Consider the following 22,081-nt stretch of genomic DNA (forward strand, 5'->3'; position numbering starts at 1 on the left):
TGTTTCTCAAATTTTACTTGCTTCTGATCCAAATTTTGTTATGATCCGCAGGGGCACTGGGCGTTGTTTGGACAACCCCACTCATAGCTGCGCTAGGGATCTCGCTCACCATACCACTTGCCATGGTAGAGGACATGTTCTTCCATGGCCAACACTATTCACCCATCTACATCATTGGCTCCACTCAGGTAGAAGGTCTTTGGTTCAAAAAACCCATCTGAAATTTTTAATTACATAGCTAATTTTGCACGCCACTGATCTATCCATGGGTGTCTCTGCAGGTATTTCTGGGATTTGTACTAGCTAGCGTTTCCGAATGGTTATCACCAAAGTTGAGCTTGTGATGCAAAATCAGAGAGTGATCCAGGCGAAGCCCAAAAAAGGGAGACAATACAATACTTTTCTGACTGAAAAACATGGAGTAGTTTCCAAAAGATGACGCTGATAATGAAAGAAATGTCTTATCCCATTTTTTCTTTTTCATTGCATTGCAGTGTATGAAAGCTTGTTATTTTGATTCAAAACATAGTTCTTCCTAACATTTCATCCTTAAACTTACCAATGGCTTGTCCCAATCAGTTACCTTCTTAAAGGGAATTCAAAAGAGAACCTTCAGTAGTATCTCACCCTCCTCAATTACTTTGCTTAAGCGCAAATCAATTTCTCCCCTGGGATTGTAATCCCATGATGGATGTTAACTGGAATTGTGCCATTAGCATTGTGGAAGTTCTTCCTCACAATGCTGGTTATTTGTAACAATAATAAGATACCAAAGAAAAGATAAAGGAGATAATGGAAAGAGAAGACGCAACAAGGAAATGTCATTCATGAAATTCCCCCTTTTAATATTTTTTTTTCTATTAATTTCTTTTCCATTAGATAAATAAAGGATAATCTGCTTTGATAATAATAAATATTTTACGTCTCGAAAAGAACTAACCGTTGAAAAATGTTATATTTACTCAAAAGGATACTTTGATCAAATAACAATAATAATAATAAAAGATAGGCCATGAAAAAACATGTATACACCCCAAATGTGAGAATTGTTAAGCCTCAAACAGTTGGGTATAAAAGTTACAATTTACAAAATGGCAACTATATAACAAGAGGAACTCTCAGATTACAGTAGACACCATCACAGCACCCACCCCTCATACTAAGAAATTAAACTTTAAAAGCAACTTCAGGTTTAGCTTTTCTAGTCCTTGCAATTCAAATAGAAGGATACTGTAGTATTTAAGAAATGTGTTGGTGATTTAGAAGAGCCTGGAAATGGCACAATGAAACATGGTGTTTGTCATTCATGATAAACCACTACAAATATTCTGCAGCAAGTATTTGTTTATATGACTTTCTGAAAAAAATTTAGTGTGCACAAAGAACTCTAAAATCAGATTTGGACATCCCCATGTGAGAGATTAGTACACCTCTAAACTAAACCGCCAAGCATTTGCAACTTCTAAAGAGGGATCATGAGAGAGAATCAACCCACCACCAACAACATTCCAATGAGCAGAGGCAAGGGGAAAATGAAAGAAAAGAATCAAATCAAAAGCCATTTTAAAGGAATCCATACCTTTAAAAATAAATAAAATTTGCCCAATGCCGGAGAGTGCCACAAAAATTCAGGCTCAGTTTTTGCTCCAACTGAAAATTATAAATCTCCCCTCAAAGATGTACCATAACAGCTGCTTGGTCTTTAACCAAAAAGGACAGCAGCAAGTCAATGACATTGGTCTTCATGGTCTACAGAACTGGACCTGATGCTTCTTTGATGTTCAATTTTGCACTTTACCATGACTGCCAACAATTAGTTGAAAATTTAGCCTTGTGCCATTGTCATATCAAGAGGGGGTTGGTTTTTCACTTGCTTTGTAATAAAGCATCTTCTGTACATAGAACATCATGTATCCTTGCGCAGCCCTCACAATGTTCTCATTAACTTGAGTGATCCAAGCATCATCACACTTATACCACTGATTACTTAATCGCAAATATGTCACATAATGGCCAGCATCTAGTTTACCTGTGTGAGTGACAACAGCAAACAACTCAAACTCCGATGATAACTCATTTGATGCATCTGGCTCATCCCCATCAAAGGAGAATATCCTGTTCCCGAACCGGCTCCTCAATATGGAGGAAGAGAGATAAGGTGCCATGTCCAACGAAAATGGGAACTGGAGATAGCGGTCTACTTTCCTTGACATATTTCGGATGGAAGAATGTTCAAACCTTTTGATGTGGAAGCATGAAACCAAAGGAAGCTTTCTTATGGACATCTGCTTGAGAGATTCCTGTCTCACCTGACACTGTTGGCAGAAAAATTTCTGATCAGAGCCTAATCTCTCAGGTCTAGTGAACCGGTCCAAGCACCCCATCAGGGTTGATGTTCCACAGTTTTGGCTTGAGTTCATGGAGTCTGCCTCACCATTGCAAGAATGATGGGATTTTGTTGACCCCATCTTTGTTGAAACCCCCTGATTTGGCTCCAAGTCCAATGAGATGTCTACACATGGGTCATACGTTGTAGATGTGAAACCACATGCCATGCACATGACATCAGATCGCAAGATACCAGAGAATACTCTATGAGCAATACAACATTCTCCATTGCCTGTGATAGCAAATAAATGGGATCATATACATGTTTACTTTATATGATTTTAAAACATCACTGTTCATATCAATTACTTCATGAACTCTTTTTTCTTTCTTTCTTTCTTTTTTTTCCCTTTTGGTTTTTTCATTAGAACTAAAATTACGAATACAACAAGTAGATGATTCCAGATTACAGTTCATGGAAGTAATTCCTGCTATTACAGAAGTACAGAGAAATAAAAATACACGTTAAAAAAAATTCTCACTTGAGCAAATTATGATCAGGCAAGCAAGCACAAACGCTATGAAGAATGCCTTTAGAAAAAACAATATGAAATTTGCTTATAAATACGGTTAATGATTTTCATTAAAAGGAAAGTATTCATGATGGTATCCTTGCCATTACTGGGAGAAAGCAATAGCATGTGCTGAAGAACTATTCTCACTTCCTCTCTTATAAATGTTACTGCATGCTACCAAAATTTGAAATAAACTATTAGCCAAATAATCAATCACATCCAAGATAATTTGCACAACAACTAATTCTGACTCCAAAATGAGATGGCATTACACCACAACCAATACATGCTTACAAAAAACTATTACTATTATTATTATTAGTTTTTATGACTATCTTCTTGGAAGAATGAATTGAAGTGTGGAACCCTCTCCATGCCCACCCTTCCAACACCTTAACACCTCAACCCAGCTTTTGGGGCATCCTAGTTTACGCTTTGAACCCATTTTCATTTTCCATGCATGACCGAAAGATCAAATATTTTGGAGTTCATGAATCATCACAATGTGATATAGTTGCAAATCACACCAGATCTTAAAGCTTGAAAATGATTTTCCCTTTTCTAGGCAATCACAATGGGATAGGGATAGAACTAGTATCTTGTTAATGAAGGACAACTGCAGCACAGTTTTACAAGAAGTTCCAATGAGACCTTCATGGAAAAAACTGTGCCTTGTCCAAAACACTCCATGCATAGGAACTTCATCAACAGAAAGAGCAGGAAGTTCAATGGCAACATCACCACCAAAGATATCAGCATGACCTGAACAACATGAGAATTAAGGTTCACAAAGATTTGACTAAAGGGTTTGTCTCCGGCTGCCAACCTAAAGCAACCATCCTCCTTTTCCAGGCTTGGGATCTGCTGTGTAGAAACATGACCCTAAACATGTCACAGGCGGAGTTAACAAGAGAATTTATTTGACACAAGAAAATCCTATGATGAAACGAATTAGACCAAGGAAAAGTAGACTTACTGGAGTGAAGCAGATAACACCATCAAGCCTGCAGGTTGAGTATTAGCCCTAAGCCTGAGAGCTTTTGTTAATGCCTAGGCCGACAAACAAAAGACCTAAACCCACACCCTGCAGTTGAATATTGTGGATACTCGTTAACTTTTAAGAGTACTCTGGATCATGTTGATCAAATTGAAATATTAAAATAGAGAAGAGATGGACACTGGTTGATAATAAAGAGTATTCAAGCTGATCATCTTGCTGGGATTGAATGATATCAAGCTTCACTTATGCTTCATGCTTTAAATATCTATAGACTTCCTTATGGGTTAATTAAAAGCACTTCCAGAGTGCATCCTTAGATCAACTGAGTCGTTCCACCACTTGGTTACTAAGTTTTTACCACTTAGCTCCTAAATTTTGACATTACTAATTGGAAGGACCCCTTTGCTTTAAAACATGTACCTATAATAAACAATTTGATATGCTCCAGTTTATTTGTTTGGAGCTACAGGTATATCCCAACTTTCAAAGCAAACCAGTTAAGACCCTAGAGGGTCCCAAGACACAAGCAGATCATACAATAAAGTCACTCCCTACAGAAACAAAGACAAAATTCAAATAACCCCTAAAAGATCAACATTCATTGAGCTTCAAAAATCATACGAAAACTGCAACAACATTCAAAGGGGTCTAAAGTAGCCAAGCCCTAACACAGCCAAATACCATGATTATGTGCATTGAAGCAAACATCTCAAAGAAGTGCAGCAAGTGATTGCGATGGCAAAAATCTAACAATCATGGAAAATGAAGTTCCCATCAGAGTTGGGATTTTCAACAAGCAAAGAATGTCATCCATTTTTTTCCCCAGACTTAGAAGACCATAGCAGCATGGTAAAATGTATGGAATACAAGAAGGGGTAAAGTGCACACAATAAGACAATTTCCATCTAGAATATTCTATAGACCTAGGAACAAAATAATCCAATTCATATATACCCACTGTGAAAGCAACAAAAAGTATTTCAGGGCAGAGCATTGCTAAATGGGACATGTCAACCAGTATGTTCAATGTGTCACCTAAGAGCAACATGCTCTCACCCCTTCTTTTCAGCCCTTTACTCCAGTTTCTGACTCCTCATTGGAGTAACATAAACTAGCAAACATGAACAATTAACAGGAAGATCTCCCAACTGAAGCAAACAGACATATCTGATGATGCATGAGAAACCAACGGAAATATTTGCACCAATAAAGAATTTACCTTGGCTTTGGGTCTTGCGTTTATCCTTTCCCATCTTTTCATGGATGCCATCAAGCATGGAAATGAAAAATTCATGTGCATCCTGCTGTTCATAACTTGCTAGGTTTGCTGCATGTTGCCACCAACTGCAAGAAAACCAATCAATTAGAGAAGTTCCTCCACTATTTGATAACATGCCAATATCTTTTAGTTAAGTGAACAAAATTGAAATCCGACTGCATCATAACAGCTCTGCCTATAACTTGCAAATATCAATCTGCACAAAGTACATCAAATTTGATAATCCCAAAGTCAAAAATCATTCTTTTCTTAGAAAAAAAAATCCTATTTTCTGCAGATGAACAAGAATGTAAAAGGAAAAAAAAAAATCAATAATGAGGCAAAGGTTAGGCCCCAAAACCAGTACTACAAACTTACCAACCCCATACCACATCTTTTCAAGACTAACATAAAACCAAGTACATAACCTTTTCTTTTATCAGAACAACCAAGCACGTTAACTAAAGTTTCAAAAAATAAAACTTGCTCTAATTAAAAAGAGGACAGCATTATGAATATGGAAACATCATGTAAATAATTTCAATCAGACCTGTAAAGAAATTTTGCGGGGCTATAGGGCGTCCGATCTCCGGAAAACACAGCAGAAAACATGGCATCCATATCGCAAGCCAAACACAACCTCAAATTCTTATTACTGTTACTATCATTGCTAGCAGCATTGCGCTTGGATGCATTACTAGCATTGTTCTTCTGCTGACAATAATACCGATTATGCCGATCACTCAAGAAATAGTTTCTCAGTGGAGGAGTGTGAAGCAATGCCTGCAACACCGAATTCATAAAACAAGTGTTTCCCAAATTGTTCAATCCTCTCAATCCCCATGGCAAATTGGACAAGTTCGCACCATCAGCCCCCTCAGTTCTTTGCAATGGACTCGAGTTTCGAGTCATCAAGACTCGTTCCCTCAGATCAGGTGTCCAAGGCCGATAATCGACCCTCCTCCTTTTCCTCAAATTCTCCGGCGGCGGAGAGGATCGGATCGAACCGCCGCCGAGGGTGGACGCAGTCGTCTGCGCAACCACTACCGCGGCGTCGAAGTCCCGGTCGTAGACCTGGTCGCGACACGCACAACAGAATAGCTCGGCGCGATCTACATCCACGGCGATCTCGTGCCCAGGCGGCATCGACACAGCGTGAGCCGCCGCGTGCGACGGTGAAGGCGAGTCTGAGCTGTGGCACGACACCGCCGCGCAAGTCACGCAGGCGTAGAGGCGCGACCTCGCCGCCTCGCCGCACGCGCCACATCGAGGCACCTCGCTGGGGTCGCGGCGGATCGCGGCCCGACCGAGCGGCTTTACACGGAGGCACTCCTGTAGGGCTCGGAACGGCTTGGAGCCGTTTCGGGTTCTGTATTCGGCTAGGTGTGGACAAGGCTGTGGAATCTGACCGTTGATCCGGTGGTGATTGATCTTGGACGACATCGGCGTAAACGGAGCTGCGGAGCAGATTCACAAAGAAAGCCCTAGATTTCAAGAACATAAGCTTCATGGATCGGTTGAATCTGTCAGATCTGATCAGAGAACCAGTAATCCTAACCAATGGCTGACATTCAACACTCTGCAAATGAAATTCCCTTCAAATGCAGAGACCCGATAATCAGAGCTGGGCCTTCCATCCTGTTCATCTTTTGATTCAGATCCTCACTTTTGGCTTCTGTTTTATTTCTAAAATCAATTAATAAAAAACCATATTTAAAAAAAAAAAATTAATTCCAATTTTCTTTCTCTATTTTCGTGAGTTTTGATCCACAAAAGAGGGCAGAGGGCAGAGGGCAGCAGATGGCAAAGACAGAAGAGAGAAGTAGAAATTTTTTTGTCACTTAAGTAGGATCAATTTTACAATAATTTATTAAATTGGTCTCTTTTTCCGTTTTGTTGTGTGGACTTTATCTTCCCTTTTTAAATCTCCATTCCCAGTAACCGTTTTATTGCGTCATAAAATTATCGCCTCAAACAATTATACAAACATTCGCTTTCATTATTTTCGATTAAATCCATAAGAAAAGATGAAAAGAATGCACTGCTTTGGCGACTATAGTGGGAAGATGAAAAGTAGGGGCTGATATTTTCAGGCACTATGGTTTAAGCCTTTAAGGGGTATGTGGAGATTTTTCATTTCTCTGTAAATGGCCCACGACATGATGGTGGAGGGGTGATGTAGGTGCATTTCCCAATCAGAAAGGGGTACGACATGGGGAGTCCGCCCGCCTCTCCCTCCTTACCCCTCACCCCCCACCTCCCACCTCCCACCCCCCATTCATTTATGGCATATTTTACAATTTTATCTCATTTTTGTGTGCATATGCCTCTTTCCTTGATGAATTTCTTTTTTTGCCTTATTGTTTGTTGGTGTCTTGGAGAAAATTTAGTTAGTTGTTTGGTTGTAATTATGGAGGTGTTGCAAGTAGGGGGAAATGAAGCCTTCTACTCTACTTCTGCAGCAGCTTCCTAGTTGTCACCTAGTTGTATAGTTTATGTTCCAGGGAAATCTCCTTTTTTGTTGTTGCTAATATGGGAACAAAATTTGAATTTCAATTACTTGTTTCAGAAAAAGCTAAAAATTTACTAAATGAAAGCAACCAGTGAGTGCAAGTAAATGTTGAGAATCAGCCTTTTTCTTTTCTTTATACCAATTTAAGGTGTCCCCATCACCATCTTTCCATAAAAATCATACCTGGTTTTTTAGGCTTTGAGTTCACAAAATAACCATTTTTTGTTGTCTTCCCTTTAGACTATCAAGGAGAGAGAGAGGGGAAAGCATGATATCAATACTGCAAAAGCAGTTGCTCAATTGGCAATTTCAGGCAAAATAATCTCCCTGAGTGTGAATCCGATCATGAAAAGAAACAACCATTACCTCTTTAATCACTACGGAAGTTCTGAAAACCAATGATAGAAAACAGAAAACAAAGTTGGGTAAAGATTTAGCTTATGCTAAATAAAGCAAGGATGGTGTCAAGAATCTTAAGGTACTCAGAAAGCTCTGCACCATCTTGTTGGACTGACAGTCCTCAGAAAAACCCCACTGCTGTGCAACTAATCAAAGGGCATGGCAAACGTGACAAAGATTCTCACCAAAAATAATAGAGGCATGATGATACTTCCTCATTGGTATGCAACTTAGAAAAAATAAGCTCCAAATGACATTATCCTCATGGTGTGCAACAAGCTAAGCTCACAACAAAGCAGGGGCATATCACTTTAAGCTCCCTGGTAACTTTACAGACATCTGCAAAGAACTGCCAAGATTGAACACCGACGAGTACTGTCAGCTATGTACTATGACTCCAATCACCTCCATAGGGTATTATCAAAATGGTGACAAGCAGCAAACCTCAATCCAGCTTCAATTGCAGTTCAATTCAACCACATAGGTATGGTGCTACATATGAACGATGCGGCATGCCAGAGGTTACACTTGGACCACCTTGAAGATGAAAACCACCTCAACATGCTTAAAAAATGTCAAGTTGCCTCAAATTACCAGGGAAAACAGACATGTTTGCTCCATCAGGGGTCAGGCGATTGTGTCACTGTTCAAGGGGGAGCATTAAGCTATTATAGCTCAGAAAGTACTGAAGAGGTTAAAGATGATCCAAAAGAAAATAACTTGAAGATAATGCTCCTAGTTACATTTATCAATACAGGCTTCTTAATTGATGAAATAAGCCAGTACTAGAAAGAGAGACAACAGCTGACACAAACAAATAACCCCTCACATTTTCTTGCACAATCAAATAAGCCTGACTCATTTTCTTCTATTTCCTACATAAACAGTTGTGCTTTGAATGGCTCATGAGCTTCATCTTATTACCAAACATCCGCAACAAATATTGAAGACAACGGTTCTCTCATTGGGTAATCAATAACATCACAATTACATTCATCAAGTGCCTATATGGTCCTCGCATTTGTACAACCTCTACAAATAAATTGTTTTAAGGAACAATAATGTTCATGAATTTCCGCTTGGCAAATGCCAACCACCATTTATTTGGGGTCCCATTGGGTCTATATGCAACGCTCAGTAGTCTCCCACTTGTCTCCTCCCTTATCTGCTTCAGATAATTCCTGAATAGCTCTGTGTTCAATGATCACAAAAGTCAGAAATTTTTTAAAGTTTTGAAGTGTACTTGAACACTCAAGCACAGCACATCAGGCAGGCTATCATGCAAAAAGCCAAAAACCCAACGTTTTGCATGTCCCACCATATATCAATGTTCCTAAATATCAAATATAAATGTGTAAGTTTAAAGTGCCATTTTAGGTGCAACAGTAAAAGTAAGGAGCTGCCACTTGTGAAAGCGCAGATTTGATCTCACTTACAGCACTGTGCAAAAACACTAAAAGTTAGGACCGTATCCTACTCGCACCTACCAGGACTCTGCCTGGTGGAACCTGTACTACATAATGACCATAATACAGAAATATAAATTCTCAAATCAGAATCACAAGAGAACTAGGAATTTCCCCCCAGTGAAATATTTTGCTCAGGACCCATTTGATGGTGGATTAAAATTACCAAACACAATAAGCAGTACTTTGTGGAGAGCTCATATTTTGGTTCTAAGTCTTAAAGCTGCAAACACCATACTCCTAGAACCATTTTAGGAAACTTAAGGCGCAATAAATCATTTAACTTTGAGATTTCATGATATGATGATGACACAAGCAGCCCAATTCGGAAATTTATCAGAAGGTAGTTGCTGCAGGCTATGCTGTCCAAATTTTTTATGACAGTAAAAATACAGCGAAGTGGGAAAAACAAATAGAAGAGCATAAACAAGGAATACAAGTTTTTTTTTATCACTATTAAACCCAGAGAATTTCCACCACTATTGGCCATTATATTCAAAGGCCATTGTAGCAGTTCAATCTTGTTGACAAGATATAAAAATTTATTTGCTATTATCTAAGTACATAACATAATTAACACCAACTGATTTAATATTGGAATCCTTGGTGTACAATCCTGCCTGAAAATGAGAAAAGGAGAATCTGTTGTGAAAGTTGTCAATTTTCAGAACACCCCACTTTATAAAGCCACCATTTCAAGGTTTCATTCTATGGAATATAAAACAATATAGTGTCTCGGTATCCAGCAATAACCAAATAGTGGTAAGGCCTTCCACCTTTCTTGTATATTTAGATGGCACCCACTTTTCTTTTAGGTGCTTCTTAATATAATTACCTATAAGAGGGAGATAAAAAGCAATGATTGTTAGCAACAGGGAAACCACTGAAGCTGTTTACTACCAATAATTGCAATAATGGGAGACTACATAAGTGAGAACTGTTGGCAGGGTTAGTGCAAACTTTAGTGCAGTGCAGTGCAAAATCAGACGCCATCTCAACTTGGTTCACCAAAAGGGAGACTTTCCCCCCAATTTTACCTCCACCACTGTTGACACTCACAGACCAAGGTCTAAGAAAGAAAAACTCAGCTCTAAACAGTGCATCACCAAGATCGTCAATGCCTTGGAACAGCATCAGCAATCAAGAAAAGAGCATAAAAGCCCTAGCTCTTGCAAAAACCTTTCCCCATAACCCTCACTTTTCAAGTTGTGACAACATCAAGTTACCCAAGGCCCTTTTGGTGACTCTACAACCAAGGACTTAAAGCCCAATGACTCTCTCCCCTATCTCTCTCTCTCAGCCAAATGCAATTTTGAAGTTCTGCATGGCCAATTTTTTTTTATTGCAGTTCCAATTGGAAAATTATTTGAGTCAATGAAAAAACGGCATCCAAACCTCATCACTAAAGACCAAGATAAGAAACTAGGTGATACATTGAGCCCCTAAAATTGAACAAGGAGTACCCAATGGTAGCAACTCAGTTGGTTTACACATGGCTGGAAGAGCTCCATCTTGCCAAGAAGTTTTCACAAATCAAGAGTCAACCTGGTTCCTATACAAACAACCATCAATAACACCCACCTTAGTGAGCAAATGCAGCTGGGGTAACCATAATCATGCCCTTTGTTTTGCTGCAAATATATTTGTTTTCCACTAAAACTGTTGGAGAAAGCAATAGATTTTTTCTTAAAGGACTAACAGAAGGGGAGAACCTAAGATTATTACAGACCGAATGCTTTATATAAGAGCTCCTTCTTCAGCAAGAGCCAACGACTCATTTTTTAACCTAGTGACTTAAAAGAATGAGGTTTCATATCACCCAAACTAGCCTATAGCATTAGAGAAATTGTTTCTCCATCAAGTCATGCATTGCAAGGTTGGAAGTGTCTTTTAGGCTTCCCAAAAGCAAATGCATCAGAACAGTTAGCAGCCATTAGATCAGAACCATGATCAGCAAAAACTCAGGACATAGCCTGAGGGTCTAGATTGATAAGAGAACATCAATGCAGATTTAACTTCACTGAAACAAGAAAATGAGGGTACCTAGGCTTGACACCTACTGTTAATGAAGATATAAATAGTAAAGTGTTACAATCATGGGGAGTGGGAAAAATGGAGCATTTCCAAGAACAGTTCCACGAAACAATTGGGCATGCTTGAGAACATAAAGGAAAAACAAACAAACAAACAAAATGAAACAGAGATATTCGAGTTATAATCCTCACAAATCTACATATTTTACTGTTCATACAACAATCAACTTGATGAACATTGAGTGCATTCAAAGCATCCAAAAAACAATAATTGTTTCTCCCACTAAATTCTTGGTAAATCTAGTGTTTAGAACCAACAATTGTTATCACTTTTCTGATTTTGATGCATTAAGTGATATCTAGGATGATTTTTCTATTAATACATTAGGTTGTTTCTGATTAAAAAAAAAAATATTGATATTCTAGGATGAAGCCACAAAACAGATTAAAGAGAATAAAAGACATGGCTCAAACTTTCACATGTTAAAGCTATTACAATGATCATCAAAGAAGCAAGCAACAAGAACTTTAGAATGTGATATTAACATGTTTTACAGAAAGTAAATTTTTCAACACTCTTAAAATTTAAATAAGCTTTCTAGCATATGATATAATGCAGTTAATACTAAGGGGGAAAATGATAAGAAGGACATTTACCTGCTTCTGGTTGAGATAAAGGAAGGGCAAAAAGGCCAGGAAAAGGAAAACCTGACTCTCCAGGCACAGGGACCTTTTCCAAACCCAAGTTTATGATTGCCTTGGTTCCTTCAGCCAGAGTTCTACAGCCCTCAAGCCTCTTCAATGCCACATTGATGTAGAATGTCAGATAGATAAGGAGCTTATCAGCCGAGCTCTTGATATCAAAGTTTCTAAAAAAGACATTAGCGCGGAAAAATGTGATTGCCTCATCAACAATATCAGTCCTATCTGCAAAAAAATTATCTTAATGCCCGCATGAAGAAGAAAGTAAAATATGATGAGAAAAGTTGTAAGCCATAAATGACATAAGAGTAACCTTGATCTGAAACTGGGGCAGGACCCTTTATATGACTTTTTAAAGGAAGTAGGGGACACCCACAAGCTTTAGTGATTCCCTCATCATCAACGAAACTGGAGTGATGAACCTGCCATGAAAATATCAGTTATTCATGAGGCAATGTGAAAGCAAGGAAGCAGAAAAACAACTATAAAAACAATGAAATTGACAATGGCATGAGAAACATTATAGCAGTAACCAAAAGGCCTATTTTACCAAATTGGGATTGAACCACATTTTCAAGAATTCTTCAAACCCTTCCCCTTTTTTGACAAAAGGATCAATAAAGGCTGAAGCTAATTTTATTCTTCATCAATGCCCATATTTGTTCACAAGGATAAATACCAGAAAAATCTATATCATTCAAAATACAGATTTTGCCCAGGATCCCCAAGCAACTTACATTTAACATATTACAAGTGGAAGCGGTATTCCTACCCATCTAGCTATAGTGCTGATGGCAAATTGTAGATAAAATCATGGGATGAATTTATCATAATACAATAAAATGATAACAGTTCACAAGGTCCATTCTAAATGATACAAACCTTAAAATAACAGCTTGAGAAGATATGAATCCTCCATCCACATTGAAAACCTTGCAGTCTGAACTCTAAAGATTAAAAGCCAGCCATGTTAATGGCCATAGTGAACACAAACCCCCTTGGAAGTACATTCATTCTCGATTAATTGTCTAAAATGTTCAGTTCTCATTTTTTATTTATGTCCATAGGCGATGGAAAACACAATTTAAGCAGGACTCCCTCTATCCAACAAATCTGCCTAATCCTGATGAAGATGAAAATCCATCCTATGTGTAGTATTTCCTCTTATAAACTTTACTAGCTTTTGCTATTCATTCAATAAATTTATATAGATAAACTGAAATACCATTAAATCAAAACTCCACGAAAGAATTGCAAATTCCTGTCAAGTGTTGTGGATTTTTGTGATGGTCGATATTGATTTCATTGAACGACTAAGATTGATCTCTACATTCCATTTGGATTTCAGAAATAGCAAAGAAAGAAAATACTGAAAAGCGTTTAAAAATGGATTCCTTCATCCAAGCTATTTTCAGCATTTTACTTCCCTTTCCTTCAATTGCAGGGTTTCAAAATCTGTAAGAAGGGATAGTAATCATGTTTTAGGGAATGGATTTTTTACTTGGGATATGAGAATGCAACTTTGTGTCCAAGGAAGAACTTGTGATTGGATGAAGCAGCTTTATAAACCCTAACCCTAATATACAAAAATTCATAGTCATCCTTGATAGAATTATCTACTAACCCACGTTCTCAACCACCCCTGTAGCATCTCATCAATGCAAAACAACAAAATCTCATTTTTCAAATCGTGAACCATCCTTACAACACAACCATGCACAACTTCCAAACAATACATAAAGAAGAAAAAGGAGTGGGCATGAACAAAGAAAATTCATACCATTTTCCAAGAAAATGCTTGAGCTCCAGAATCAGGATTTCCCAAATCAAAAAATGATTATCCCCGCAGATGGTTGGAAGGTGTAAAGAGAGTGGGTGGGTTGGTGATGCACGCAACCGCAAACGGTGTTGCTTTCAAACCCCCTATGCCGAATACCCTTTTTGCCCTCCAGTTGCAGCGCCACTTCTTATTCCGGTGGTCCACAGGCGAAAACGCCGCCGTTTCAGTCTTTTCTCCAGCTCCGATTTCGCCCTTAATCGACAAAGTGGTCGCCTCAATGTTTGTCACAGAATTTTTGGGTTATAATATTCAGGGAGTCAGACGGAGGAATTTCAAACGGCGTCGTTTCACATCAAAACGGCGTCGTTTCAATGGCAAGTAAGTGCTTTAGTTTTACTGTACAACGGCCGGAGATTAACCGGTAACTCCCACATTTAAATTTATGTTTTCCTGGTCTGCTGGAGAGTCAACAATTCTCATATTAATTGAAGTTGAATTTTGGTGGTGCATATTAATGATTTTTTTTTAAAAAAATATGGTTATGTTTGGTTGCCCAAAATTTAAGAAAAAATATAAAGGAAAAGTAAAAAAAAATTAATTAAAAATTGATAAATTATTTTTATTTATTATTTCAAATTTTTTTTACTTTTTTTAACTTATTGATATAAAAATTAAATAATTTAAAAATAGTTTTAATTATATTTAATTTTTTTATATTTTTTATAAACAATCAGAAAAAATTATTTTTCTTTATATTTTTTTTCTTAATATTTTCATGAATCAAATATAACCTTACTCTCATTCTAAGGATATTATAAAAAATTTATTAAACATAAGTCAAAATAGAATTTTCATAAAACGTAATATTTTTTAAATTTTAATATTATTTTTTTTAAGTTATAACTTATGAGTTTTTAAGTAAAATTAGTAGAATGTATATAAAAATTTTTATTAAACTTAAAAAAATGACTTTTCAAGTTGACTAGATAGACCAAAAATGAAATTTTAGGTAATGTTTAATTTTTTACTTAAGTTTAAATGGAATATAATTCTAAATACAACTTAATAGTATTAAGTATTAAGTTGTTTATTTTTTTACAACATATAGTTGAATACACATATTTTAATGTTTTTATTCAATTAAAAATATTGATAAATGAGTTAAAAGTTTAAAAATAAAAATCAAATCTAAAGTCTAAAGGAACGTTTCATTTGGCATTGAGCTAAAGAAAACAAACGTACCTTAGTGTTTAGAACCATGCATTACTCTAGACGCATTGGGATTAAGGAAAGAAAGTAATTAATATCATCATTAATTATGGAACCACATTTAATATGGTGTAGCCTTCATGCAAGGGTTGCTAAGGCCTCTTTAGATGACAATTGCTAATGGCATGGGCATCTTTTTCAGCCCCCAACAAATATTCCCCGGTGATATTCCAATGGACATGCAGATGGCAGCCACATTAAGTCTTTATGCCTCGTTTTTTATTGACCCCCTTCCATATCATAACTCAAACAACTGAAAAGAACCTCTGTTTTTGTTGAAAAAATTTGGATACAATGGAGAAAGGAAACACTCTCACACACTCACTTTGATACAATAAAACTCTCTTAGATACAAAATAAGAACAAGAAGAAGAATAACACAAGAAAGGCTCAAACAAGTTCTTGGAACTTTGTCCAAAGACTCTATTTCCTCCCACCTCTAGAAATCTTTTGGGAACTAAATGGAAATAGTCTTGGGATTGATCAAGCCTTTTCACTTTTCTGCATGAGATTTCAAAAAGAAGAAAAGTCATATATATAGCACTCTTAGGGTTGAAAAAAGGTTACAAGGATGAGAAAAAACTCATTGTCTTCCTCAATCTCTTCATCTTTGTAACATTCAAAATTAAATCATATGTTTAATTCACACATTAAACATGATTTAATCTCAAATGTGTAACTCTCTTACACTTAACCTCTTAGGTTTATAAAGTTACAAAGATGAGAAGACTCATTGTCTTCCTCAACCTCTTCATCTTTGTAACATTCAAAATTAAATCATATGTTTAATTCACACATTAAACATGATTTAATCTCAAATGTGTAACTCTCTTACACTTAACCTCTTAAGTTTATAAAGTTACAAAGATGAGAAGACTCATTGTCTTCCTCAACCTTTTCAAGTTTTGTAACATTTCAAAACTTAATCATGTGTTTAATTCACACATTAAAAGTGTAACCCTTCTTACACTTTATTTTCCAAAAGTTATTTTCAAAAGTGTAACTCTTCTTATACTTTATTTTTTAACCAACAATATATATATATATTTATATAGATATAACAGTTTTCTGTTGATGCCAGAAGACACACCGCACGGCACATGCTCGACGTACGACAGTCTGGGATTATACTAGACTATCACGCCTTCATGCAACACAAATAAATGGCAAATACAGCTGGGCCTCTTGGCTTCCATGCATTGGACCTCAGCTCCATCTTGGATCTTGTGAGTTGTGACGCATGTTGAGTTCATCTGGAGGCAAGTTCTTCTCCAAATTTTGGGATTTCCTTTTCCTCCCACCTGACTTCACTTTCTTGGCATTTCAAATGGGCCCATCAACCTCAACTTTCCTCATGTTTTGTTTATTTATTTTTTGCTTAACTTTGAAGCAACCTGGAGGAGATCATCTAAGGCAAGAAATCTTTACGTCAGCTGACTTTTGAGCTGGAGTTTTTCATCATGCATGGGCAGTATAGTATTGGTGAGTTGCAGATTGATTAGGCAGCAAGATGGGATCACTGGGGGAAAAAAGATTGTATAGCACTGCAATATAAGATTACAGCATATCTTTTTACACTGAATAATAACCTCTCTTCCCAGAAACACTCTGAAAAAAATTCCCAACCCTTCCAAACATCAGAGCTTGTTAGCAGAAAATCTATGACTTGAGATTTTTGAGCACCAAGCGTCTGAGGTCAAAGAATAATATTAGCAAGACTAGCTGTACATGGGCACTAATCTAGATGTGCTAGTGTGATTACTTAGATGATACTTGTGAAGGATGATGTCAACATATAGGGGATATTGGCTAAGGGCCCCCGTTGACATGCAAGTTCATGAATATCCTTCACAATATCGAACACGGCATTCGGTTGTGCTAGCTTGAGTGCATTCTCTGACATTCTCTTCAGTTCTTCTGTTTTGGTGCTGAACCATTCGGCCACGAGTCTGGCTGTTTCTTTTGAACTTCGGGTGAAGACGCCTGCACCATTATCTACTACATATGGGACATTGCCCTTTTCCTAAGGATCCAAATGAAAGATAGAAGGATTAGAAATGAAGGTAAAGCTACCATATTGTTGTGTTTGAAGTAAATGCACGACTACAAAAATGTGATTAATAAGGGAACCGAAAGAGATCATTTTTCACTAACTTGTCCTGGAATGTAGTCGTTGAGGATAATTGGGAGGCCCCTGATCAATGCTTCTGCAATTGTCCCAGGTCCAGCCTACGAAAAGCCGAGAACCCATGGAAATCATCAGTCCAAGATGCTTGACAATATGAAATGGAAATAGTATGACAGGGATAATACCAAGACAGGGAGCTCTTAACATACTTTTGTAATAATGCAGTCACAAGCTCCCATCCATTTCTCCATCTGGGTCTGAAACCCCTTGACCTATGTTGCAGGGAAAGGAAAAATTAGATGTCCACCAAGGAATACATGTAAAATTTTGTTTCGTCTTTGTATATTATGATTGGTTAAGCAAGCAAATGTAATTACTTTAACTGGGATCTTCCAATCGACTGCTTCTAGCGTAGAGGCTAGGACTTTATTACGACCACATATGACAATCAATTGTCCGATCGGTTTCCCTGATCCTTCATCTAACAATGACTCCCCAAGAGCTAACGCAGTCTTTTTAACAGGACCCATTCCTTCACCACCACCCATCAATAATACTGCAGGCAAGTGTGGGTCCATCTCTAGTTCGACTCTTAAATCATCCTTCAGTCAAGAGAAATGCAAGAACAAACAAAACCAGAGCTCTGTTCAACAAAGGCCAAACAGGAAACACAAAAAGAAACACTTCACTTTCGTTCAATAATCTCATGAATTCACCTTAGAGAGGACTGCACGGCAGAAGGATGGCCTGATGGGCAGGCCAAAAACACGAACTTGAGACTCTTCTAGGCCATCCAATAAAGACCGTTTAGCCACCTCCTCTGAGGGGCAGTAGCATCTACTGACCCCTGGGTGAAACCTGGATAATAGTTTCGATTTTATATGAAGTGAGCTCATATTATAAACATAGATGAAAAACAGCATCTCATAAGAACATTAACTGACCATGTACGGTGGCAGGTATTGAGATCAGTTATAACCGTGACAAATACTACTTTCTTCTGAAGGCCTTGCCATTTGAGCACCCACAATGGAATATGCTGCATTAGAGGATGGACACTGATGATGATGTCTGGTTTATACTCCATTAAACCAGCCTCCACCTCCCTTGAACAAAATTATTTTAGTTAGGCATAACTGACATTGGTCAAAGAATCTTGTAACACTACAGAATTTCCAACATTTAATAGTAAGATTATTCTTTTTTATTGTGTATTGCGGATCCAATAAAGTACTATCCCCTTTCAGGGAATATAAGTGATTATATACTAAATTATCTGCTTTTATACTAAGGGTGAAAATATATAGTTGGCGTAGCAAAGAGAAAGATACTTGGCATAGTAGGCGGCAATGGCAGCAAGATAGACAGAGTGTATCCATCGGGGGGAGGTACTATGAAATGCAACCTTCCAGAGTTGCACATGTCTGACCATGAACTTGTATGATCGCTCCATGTCGTTCAATGGCCAGCCTGTGTACTCTTTCCATACATCCTTCACAAAAATCTGAAATAAAGAAGATGCCATATGTGAGGAAAGGAAGGGAATTAATAAGAGAAACTGATATTTAGTTTGAGTTTCCAAACCAGGACAAATGAAATGTAAATGGAACTTCACATGTCATATAGGTTCACACTGCAAAAACTCCAAAAATTGAGGTATATGATATTGAATTTGGAGACAAATATTGTATTTTATGCTTCAAAAGAACCTGAACTTCAGTAATGACTCAGAGGAACTTGATTTATAAAGTCTCCTCTTTCCCTCAAGCCACGAAACCAAAAACAAAAGGAAAGCCATGGAAAGATGGCAAAATCACAACCAACCTGAATTTGGAAATAAGATGCAGAGAAGAGAACCATCAAAACTTAACCAAAACCTTTTCTTGTCAAACCTAAGAATTTGGCAGAACTATTAAGGAATGGTTGCAGAAAGATCATAGGACACGGAATCATATATGGGAATTAATAAGAAAAAACAATAAAAGGCTGCCTGCCATTGATTCTAAAAATGGAAAGGGCCTAAAATTGCAAAGGAGGAAGACCCATGTCAACATTTGAGAGGGAGCACAGCAAGAAACATCATATTGTGGAAAAAACAAATGAAGAAGAAGCCAATTTGTAAGAAATACAAGGAAGGGGACAAAACAAAAGAAGAGAACAAGAATAACTCAATAAAAACAAATTTTATGATATTTACATAATTTGGAGAGAGAAAAAAAACCATAAAACAAAATCATCTGAATTAAATCAAATATCATTAAAATCATAGAAAAACAGATCAGGAGAAAAACAAAAACAACAAGGCAAAAAGGCAAAACCAGAGGCAACCCATGGAGACCCAGAAGAGAATGGACCCAATTACCCTGTATTCATCTCCAAATTCCGACTGAAACGCATCGCGAATGGCCTCTGCGGAAGCTCTGTGACCACCACCAGTATCGCTCATGAGGATCAACACATTCTTGGTTCTCTCAGCTCCAATCTGCACCAGCTCCATAGTCCCATCGTCGTCCATGCACCCATCGGAACACCTCCTGTGACCGCTCCCGCTGTAATACCCACCAACTTTCTGGAACACCGTCTCCGCGATAGACTTCCTCGGCGAAAGCAAGGACATCGCCATGTCCCTAAATCCCAATTCAAAGACCCAAGTCAAGCCCCAACGGTCGAATAGTGTGCGACGCCGGAAAATGATTTGTTCTTTTTTTTTCAACCAAGAGAATAAAAGACAGGTTGGTGGAAGAGAATGGTAGAGAGAAGAGAGAGAAAGAGGAAGAAGTTTGAGGAGGGAGAGAGAAGGAGAGAGCCTGAGCTGGCCGAATGGGGTTTGAGGAATTTATAGCCGTCGGATTCGCATTTTGGTTTGGAATGTTCCAATGGTAAGATTCGAATCTTCACCTTGGTGCCCCTCAAGGCCTCAACTTCTTCGCTCCTTGTAACCTCACTCCAATCAAACTTCTTCATTAAATAAATAAATAAATGTAATCTTATGTAAATTAGTTTCAATAGTCCAATTGCTTTCCAGAAATCGCCAAAAGTCCAAATAGCATGTAAATGGAAGCATGGGTGCATTCATATTTAACAAACCAACTAATGCGGATCCCATGATGAACATTGAATACTTTCTATGATCTTCAAGTTGAAGCTACTGACCTCTTAATAATCTAAAATCATGTATTTTAATACATATATAACCGCATTTTAATAAGCAAGAGGTATTATCATCAAACATATTCAGTCAAAACAATGCATTCATGGGTCACAGTTAATACGACATTTATCATTTTGCTTAAGTTACTAGAAAAGACTTTGTCAACCTTAAAAACATCATCAATTTTTAATACACTTGAATAAAATTTTCAAAATACATGTTTTATTTATATCTCTCATTACAATTTGCATATTTTTATGTTTTCTATTCAACAACGTAGGAGAAACAAATTTCCTATTATAATTTTTTTTAAGAAATATTAAAATTATTTTTATATTCTTACTTGTATAGATAAACAATTAAATCACGGGGCTTAGAAACCATGTTTAATAAGTAAGACATATGTAAGCATACTTAGTAAAAGAAATCCATTGATGTGGTCAATCCGTACCACATTACTCATTTTGTTTAAGTTGGTGGAAAAAGCTTTTTAAACACGCATCACTTGAAAAATAAATATAAGTTTTAATATATTTGAATAAAATTTGTAATCTACTATGTTTCATAATAATTTATACAAGTACTATGAAAGAGGAAAAACCCTTTTCTTTCAAGGAACAAATTTCTAATTCCCTTTTAGTTTAAAAAAGGGAGGATAAATGGACAAGGAGCCCACTTATACTTTACATAGAGCAAATAATGGAAGGCAAAGAGAGGAGAGGAGGAGAAGAATCATTTTCAGCTGTCATGACTCATATGTGGGGTTCCACTCTCTGTCTATGTGAGCGACTGATAGAGAATTGGAGCAAGTGGAGCTGGCGACTGCGCCAAGTCAACCGGTCGCCCGTCCTTTGTGTGGAAGCTAGCTGAATTAGATTGTTGCAGCCATACAAGATCCGCCTTTTTAGGAGTCTTCTTCATTACCTTTCGGAACACTATCTCTATGGATAAATTTTGAGTTGGATGATGTTATAACTAATTCACTATAGGCCAGATGCTGCTTTTCACTTCTCCCCGGTTGCCCTCATGAATCTTTGGCTTTGAAATCAAGTCACTTCTCTTTGATATATCCTATTGGATAGAATAGGAGAAAAACATTGCGTATAAGTATAAAATTCTTTTAATTTTATAAATATATTTTAAAATTAGGAGAATCTTTTGACTAAACAATATTTATATGGTTATAATAAGTCATTAAAAATAATATCAAAATCGATTTTCATGATTTGCTTAATCCCGTGAAGAATGTCTATCTCCTTAAAAAACAAAAAAGTTTATAATATTATATAAATACGAACTCTTTTCAATCTTACAAGTATGTTTTATTTTCTGCTTTGGGCTTACATGATTGGGTGTGTTACAATATTGCTAATTTTTTTTTTTAATTTCAAATTCAAGTATGATATTTAAGTTGTGCACGTATCTCAATTTATTTGAATACTTCAAAAATTATGAATTTGGATCTTTTACCTAAAATATT

The 22,081-nt window shown here is 37.1% G+C and overlaps 3 protein-coding genes across 4 annotated transcripts; all 3 read right to left on the reverse strand.

Annotated features, from left to right (window-relative positions):
- Positions 1-1,008: 1,008 nt before the first annotated feature.
- Positions 1,009-7,410, reverse strand: LOC100243788 (ubiquitin C-terminal hydrolase 22). Its single transcript, XM_010658214.3, has 3 exons — positions 5,712-7,410; positions 5,123-5,247; positions 1,009-2,620 (listed from the first exon to the last, which is right to left on the reverse strand). Exons 1-3 carry the CDS (start codon positions 6,602-6,604, stop codon positions 1,848-1,850), a joined length of 1,791 nt encoding a protein of 596 aa, XP_010656516.1. The 5' UTR covers positions 6,605-7,410; the 3' UTR covers positions 1,009-1,847.
- Positions 7,411-8,962: 1,552 nt separating this feature from the next.
- LOC100262695 (actin-related protein 2/3 complex subunit 3) lies at positions 8,963-14,504 on the reverse strand. The gene is made up of 4 exons (XM_002264176.4): positions 14,054-14,504; positions 12,587-12,695; positions 12,229-12,498; positions 8,963-9,263 (listed from the first exon to the last, which is right to left on the reverse strand). The coding sequence occupies exons 1-4, from the start codon at positions 14,054-14,056 to the stop codon at positions 9,121-9,123; spliced, it is 525 nt and encodes a 174-aa protein (XP_002264212.1). The 5' UTR covers positions 14,057-14,504; the 3' UTR covers positions 8,963-9,120.
- A 2,338-nt stretch (positions 14,505-16,842) lies between these two features.
- Positions 16,843-20,272, reverse strand: LOC100248939 (monogalactosyldiacylglycerol synthase 2, chloroplastic). Of its 2 annotated transcripts, none has more exons than XM_002263407.4 (8): positions 19,813-20,272; positions 18,782-18,954; positions 18,395-18,556; positions 18,167-18,308; positions 17,828-18,052; positions 17,660-17,722; positions 17,477-17,551; positions 16,843-17,345 (listed from the first exon to the last, which is right to left on the reverse strand). In XM_002263407.4, exons 1-8 carry the CDS (start codon positions 20,071-20,073, stop codon positions 17,085-17,087), a joined length of 1,362 nt encoding a protein of 453 aa, XP_002263443.1. In that variant the 5' UTR covers positions 20,074-20,272; the 3' UTR covers positions 16,843-17,084. The 2 variants fall into 2 exon arrangements, with proteins under 2 accessions (XP_002263443.1, XP_019078384.1); XM_019222839.2 differs by lacking the exon at positions 19,813-20,272 and adding an exon at positions 19,275-19,552.
- Between the last annotated feature and the right edge of the window lie 1,809 nt (positions 20,273-22,081).

This window comes from Vitis vinifera, chromosome 11 (assembly GCF_030704535.1).
Source record: "Vitis vinifera cultivar Pinot Noir 40024 chromosome 11, ASM3070453v1".
Lineage (NCBI taxonomy): Eukaryota > Viridiplantae > Streptophyta > Magnoliopsida > Vitales > Vitaceae > Vitis > Vitis vinifera.

What these genes read in the sequence shown, in the direction of transcription:
- LOC100243788 (XM_010658214.3), bottom strand. Translation starts at nt 6,604, where the DNA reads ATGTCGTCCAAGATCAATCACCACCGGATCAACGGTCAGATTCCACAG. An exon ending in CCCGCAAAATTTCTTTACAG is followed by an intron (nt 5,248 to 5,711) that starts GTCTGATTGAAA and finishes GTTTTCTTGCAG; the next exon opens with TTGGTGGCAACATGCAGCAA. An exon ending in ACGCAAGACCCAAAGCCAAG is followed by an intron (nt 2,621 to 5,122) that starts GTAAATTCTTTA and finishes TTGCTATCACAG; the next exon opens with GCAATGGAGAATGTTGTATT.
- LOC100262695 (XM_002264176.4), bottom strand. An exon ending in TGCCCCAGTTTCAGATCAAG is followed by an intron (nt 12,499 to 12,586) that starts GTTACTCTTATG and finishes ATTTTTTTGCAG; the next exon opens with ATAGGACTGATATTGTTGAT. An exon ending in TTTATCTCAACCAGAAGCAG is followed by an intron (nt 9,264 to 12,228) that starts GTAAATGTCCTT and finishes CATTGAACACAG; the next exon opens with AGCTATTCAGGAATTATCTG.
- LOC100248939 (XM_002263407.4), bottom strand. Translation starts at nt 20,073, where the DNA reads ATGGCGATGTCCTTGCTTTCGCCGAGGAAGTCTATCGCGGAGACGGTG. An exon ending in AATTTGGAGATGAATACAGG is followed by an intron (nt 18,955 to 19,812) that starts GTAATTGGGTCC and finishes TCTTTATTTCAG; the next exon opens with ATTTTTGTGAAGGATGTATG. An exon ending in ATTGCCGCCTACTATGCCAA is followed by an intron (nt 18,557 to 18,781) that starts GTATCTTTCTCT and finishes ATTTTGTTCAAG; the next exon opens with GGAGGTGGAGGCTGGTTTAA.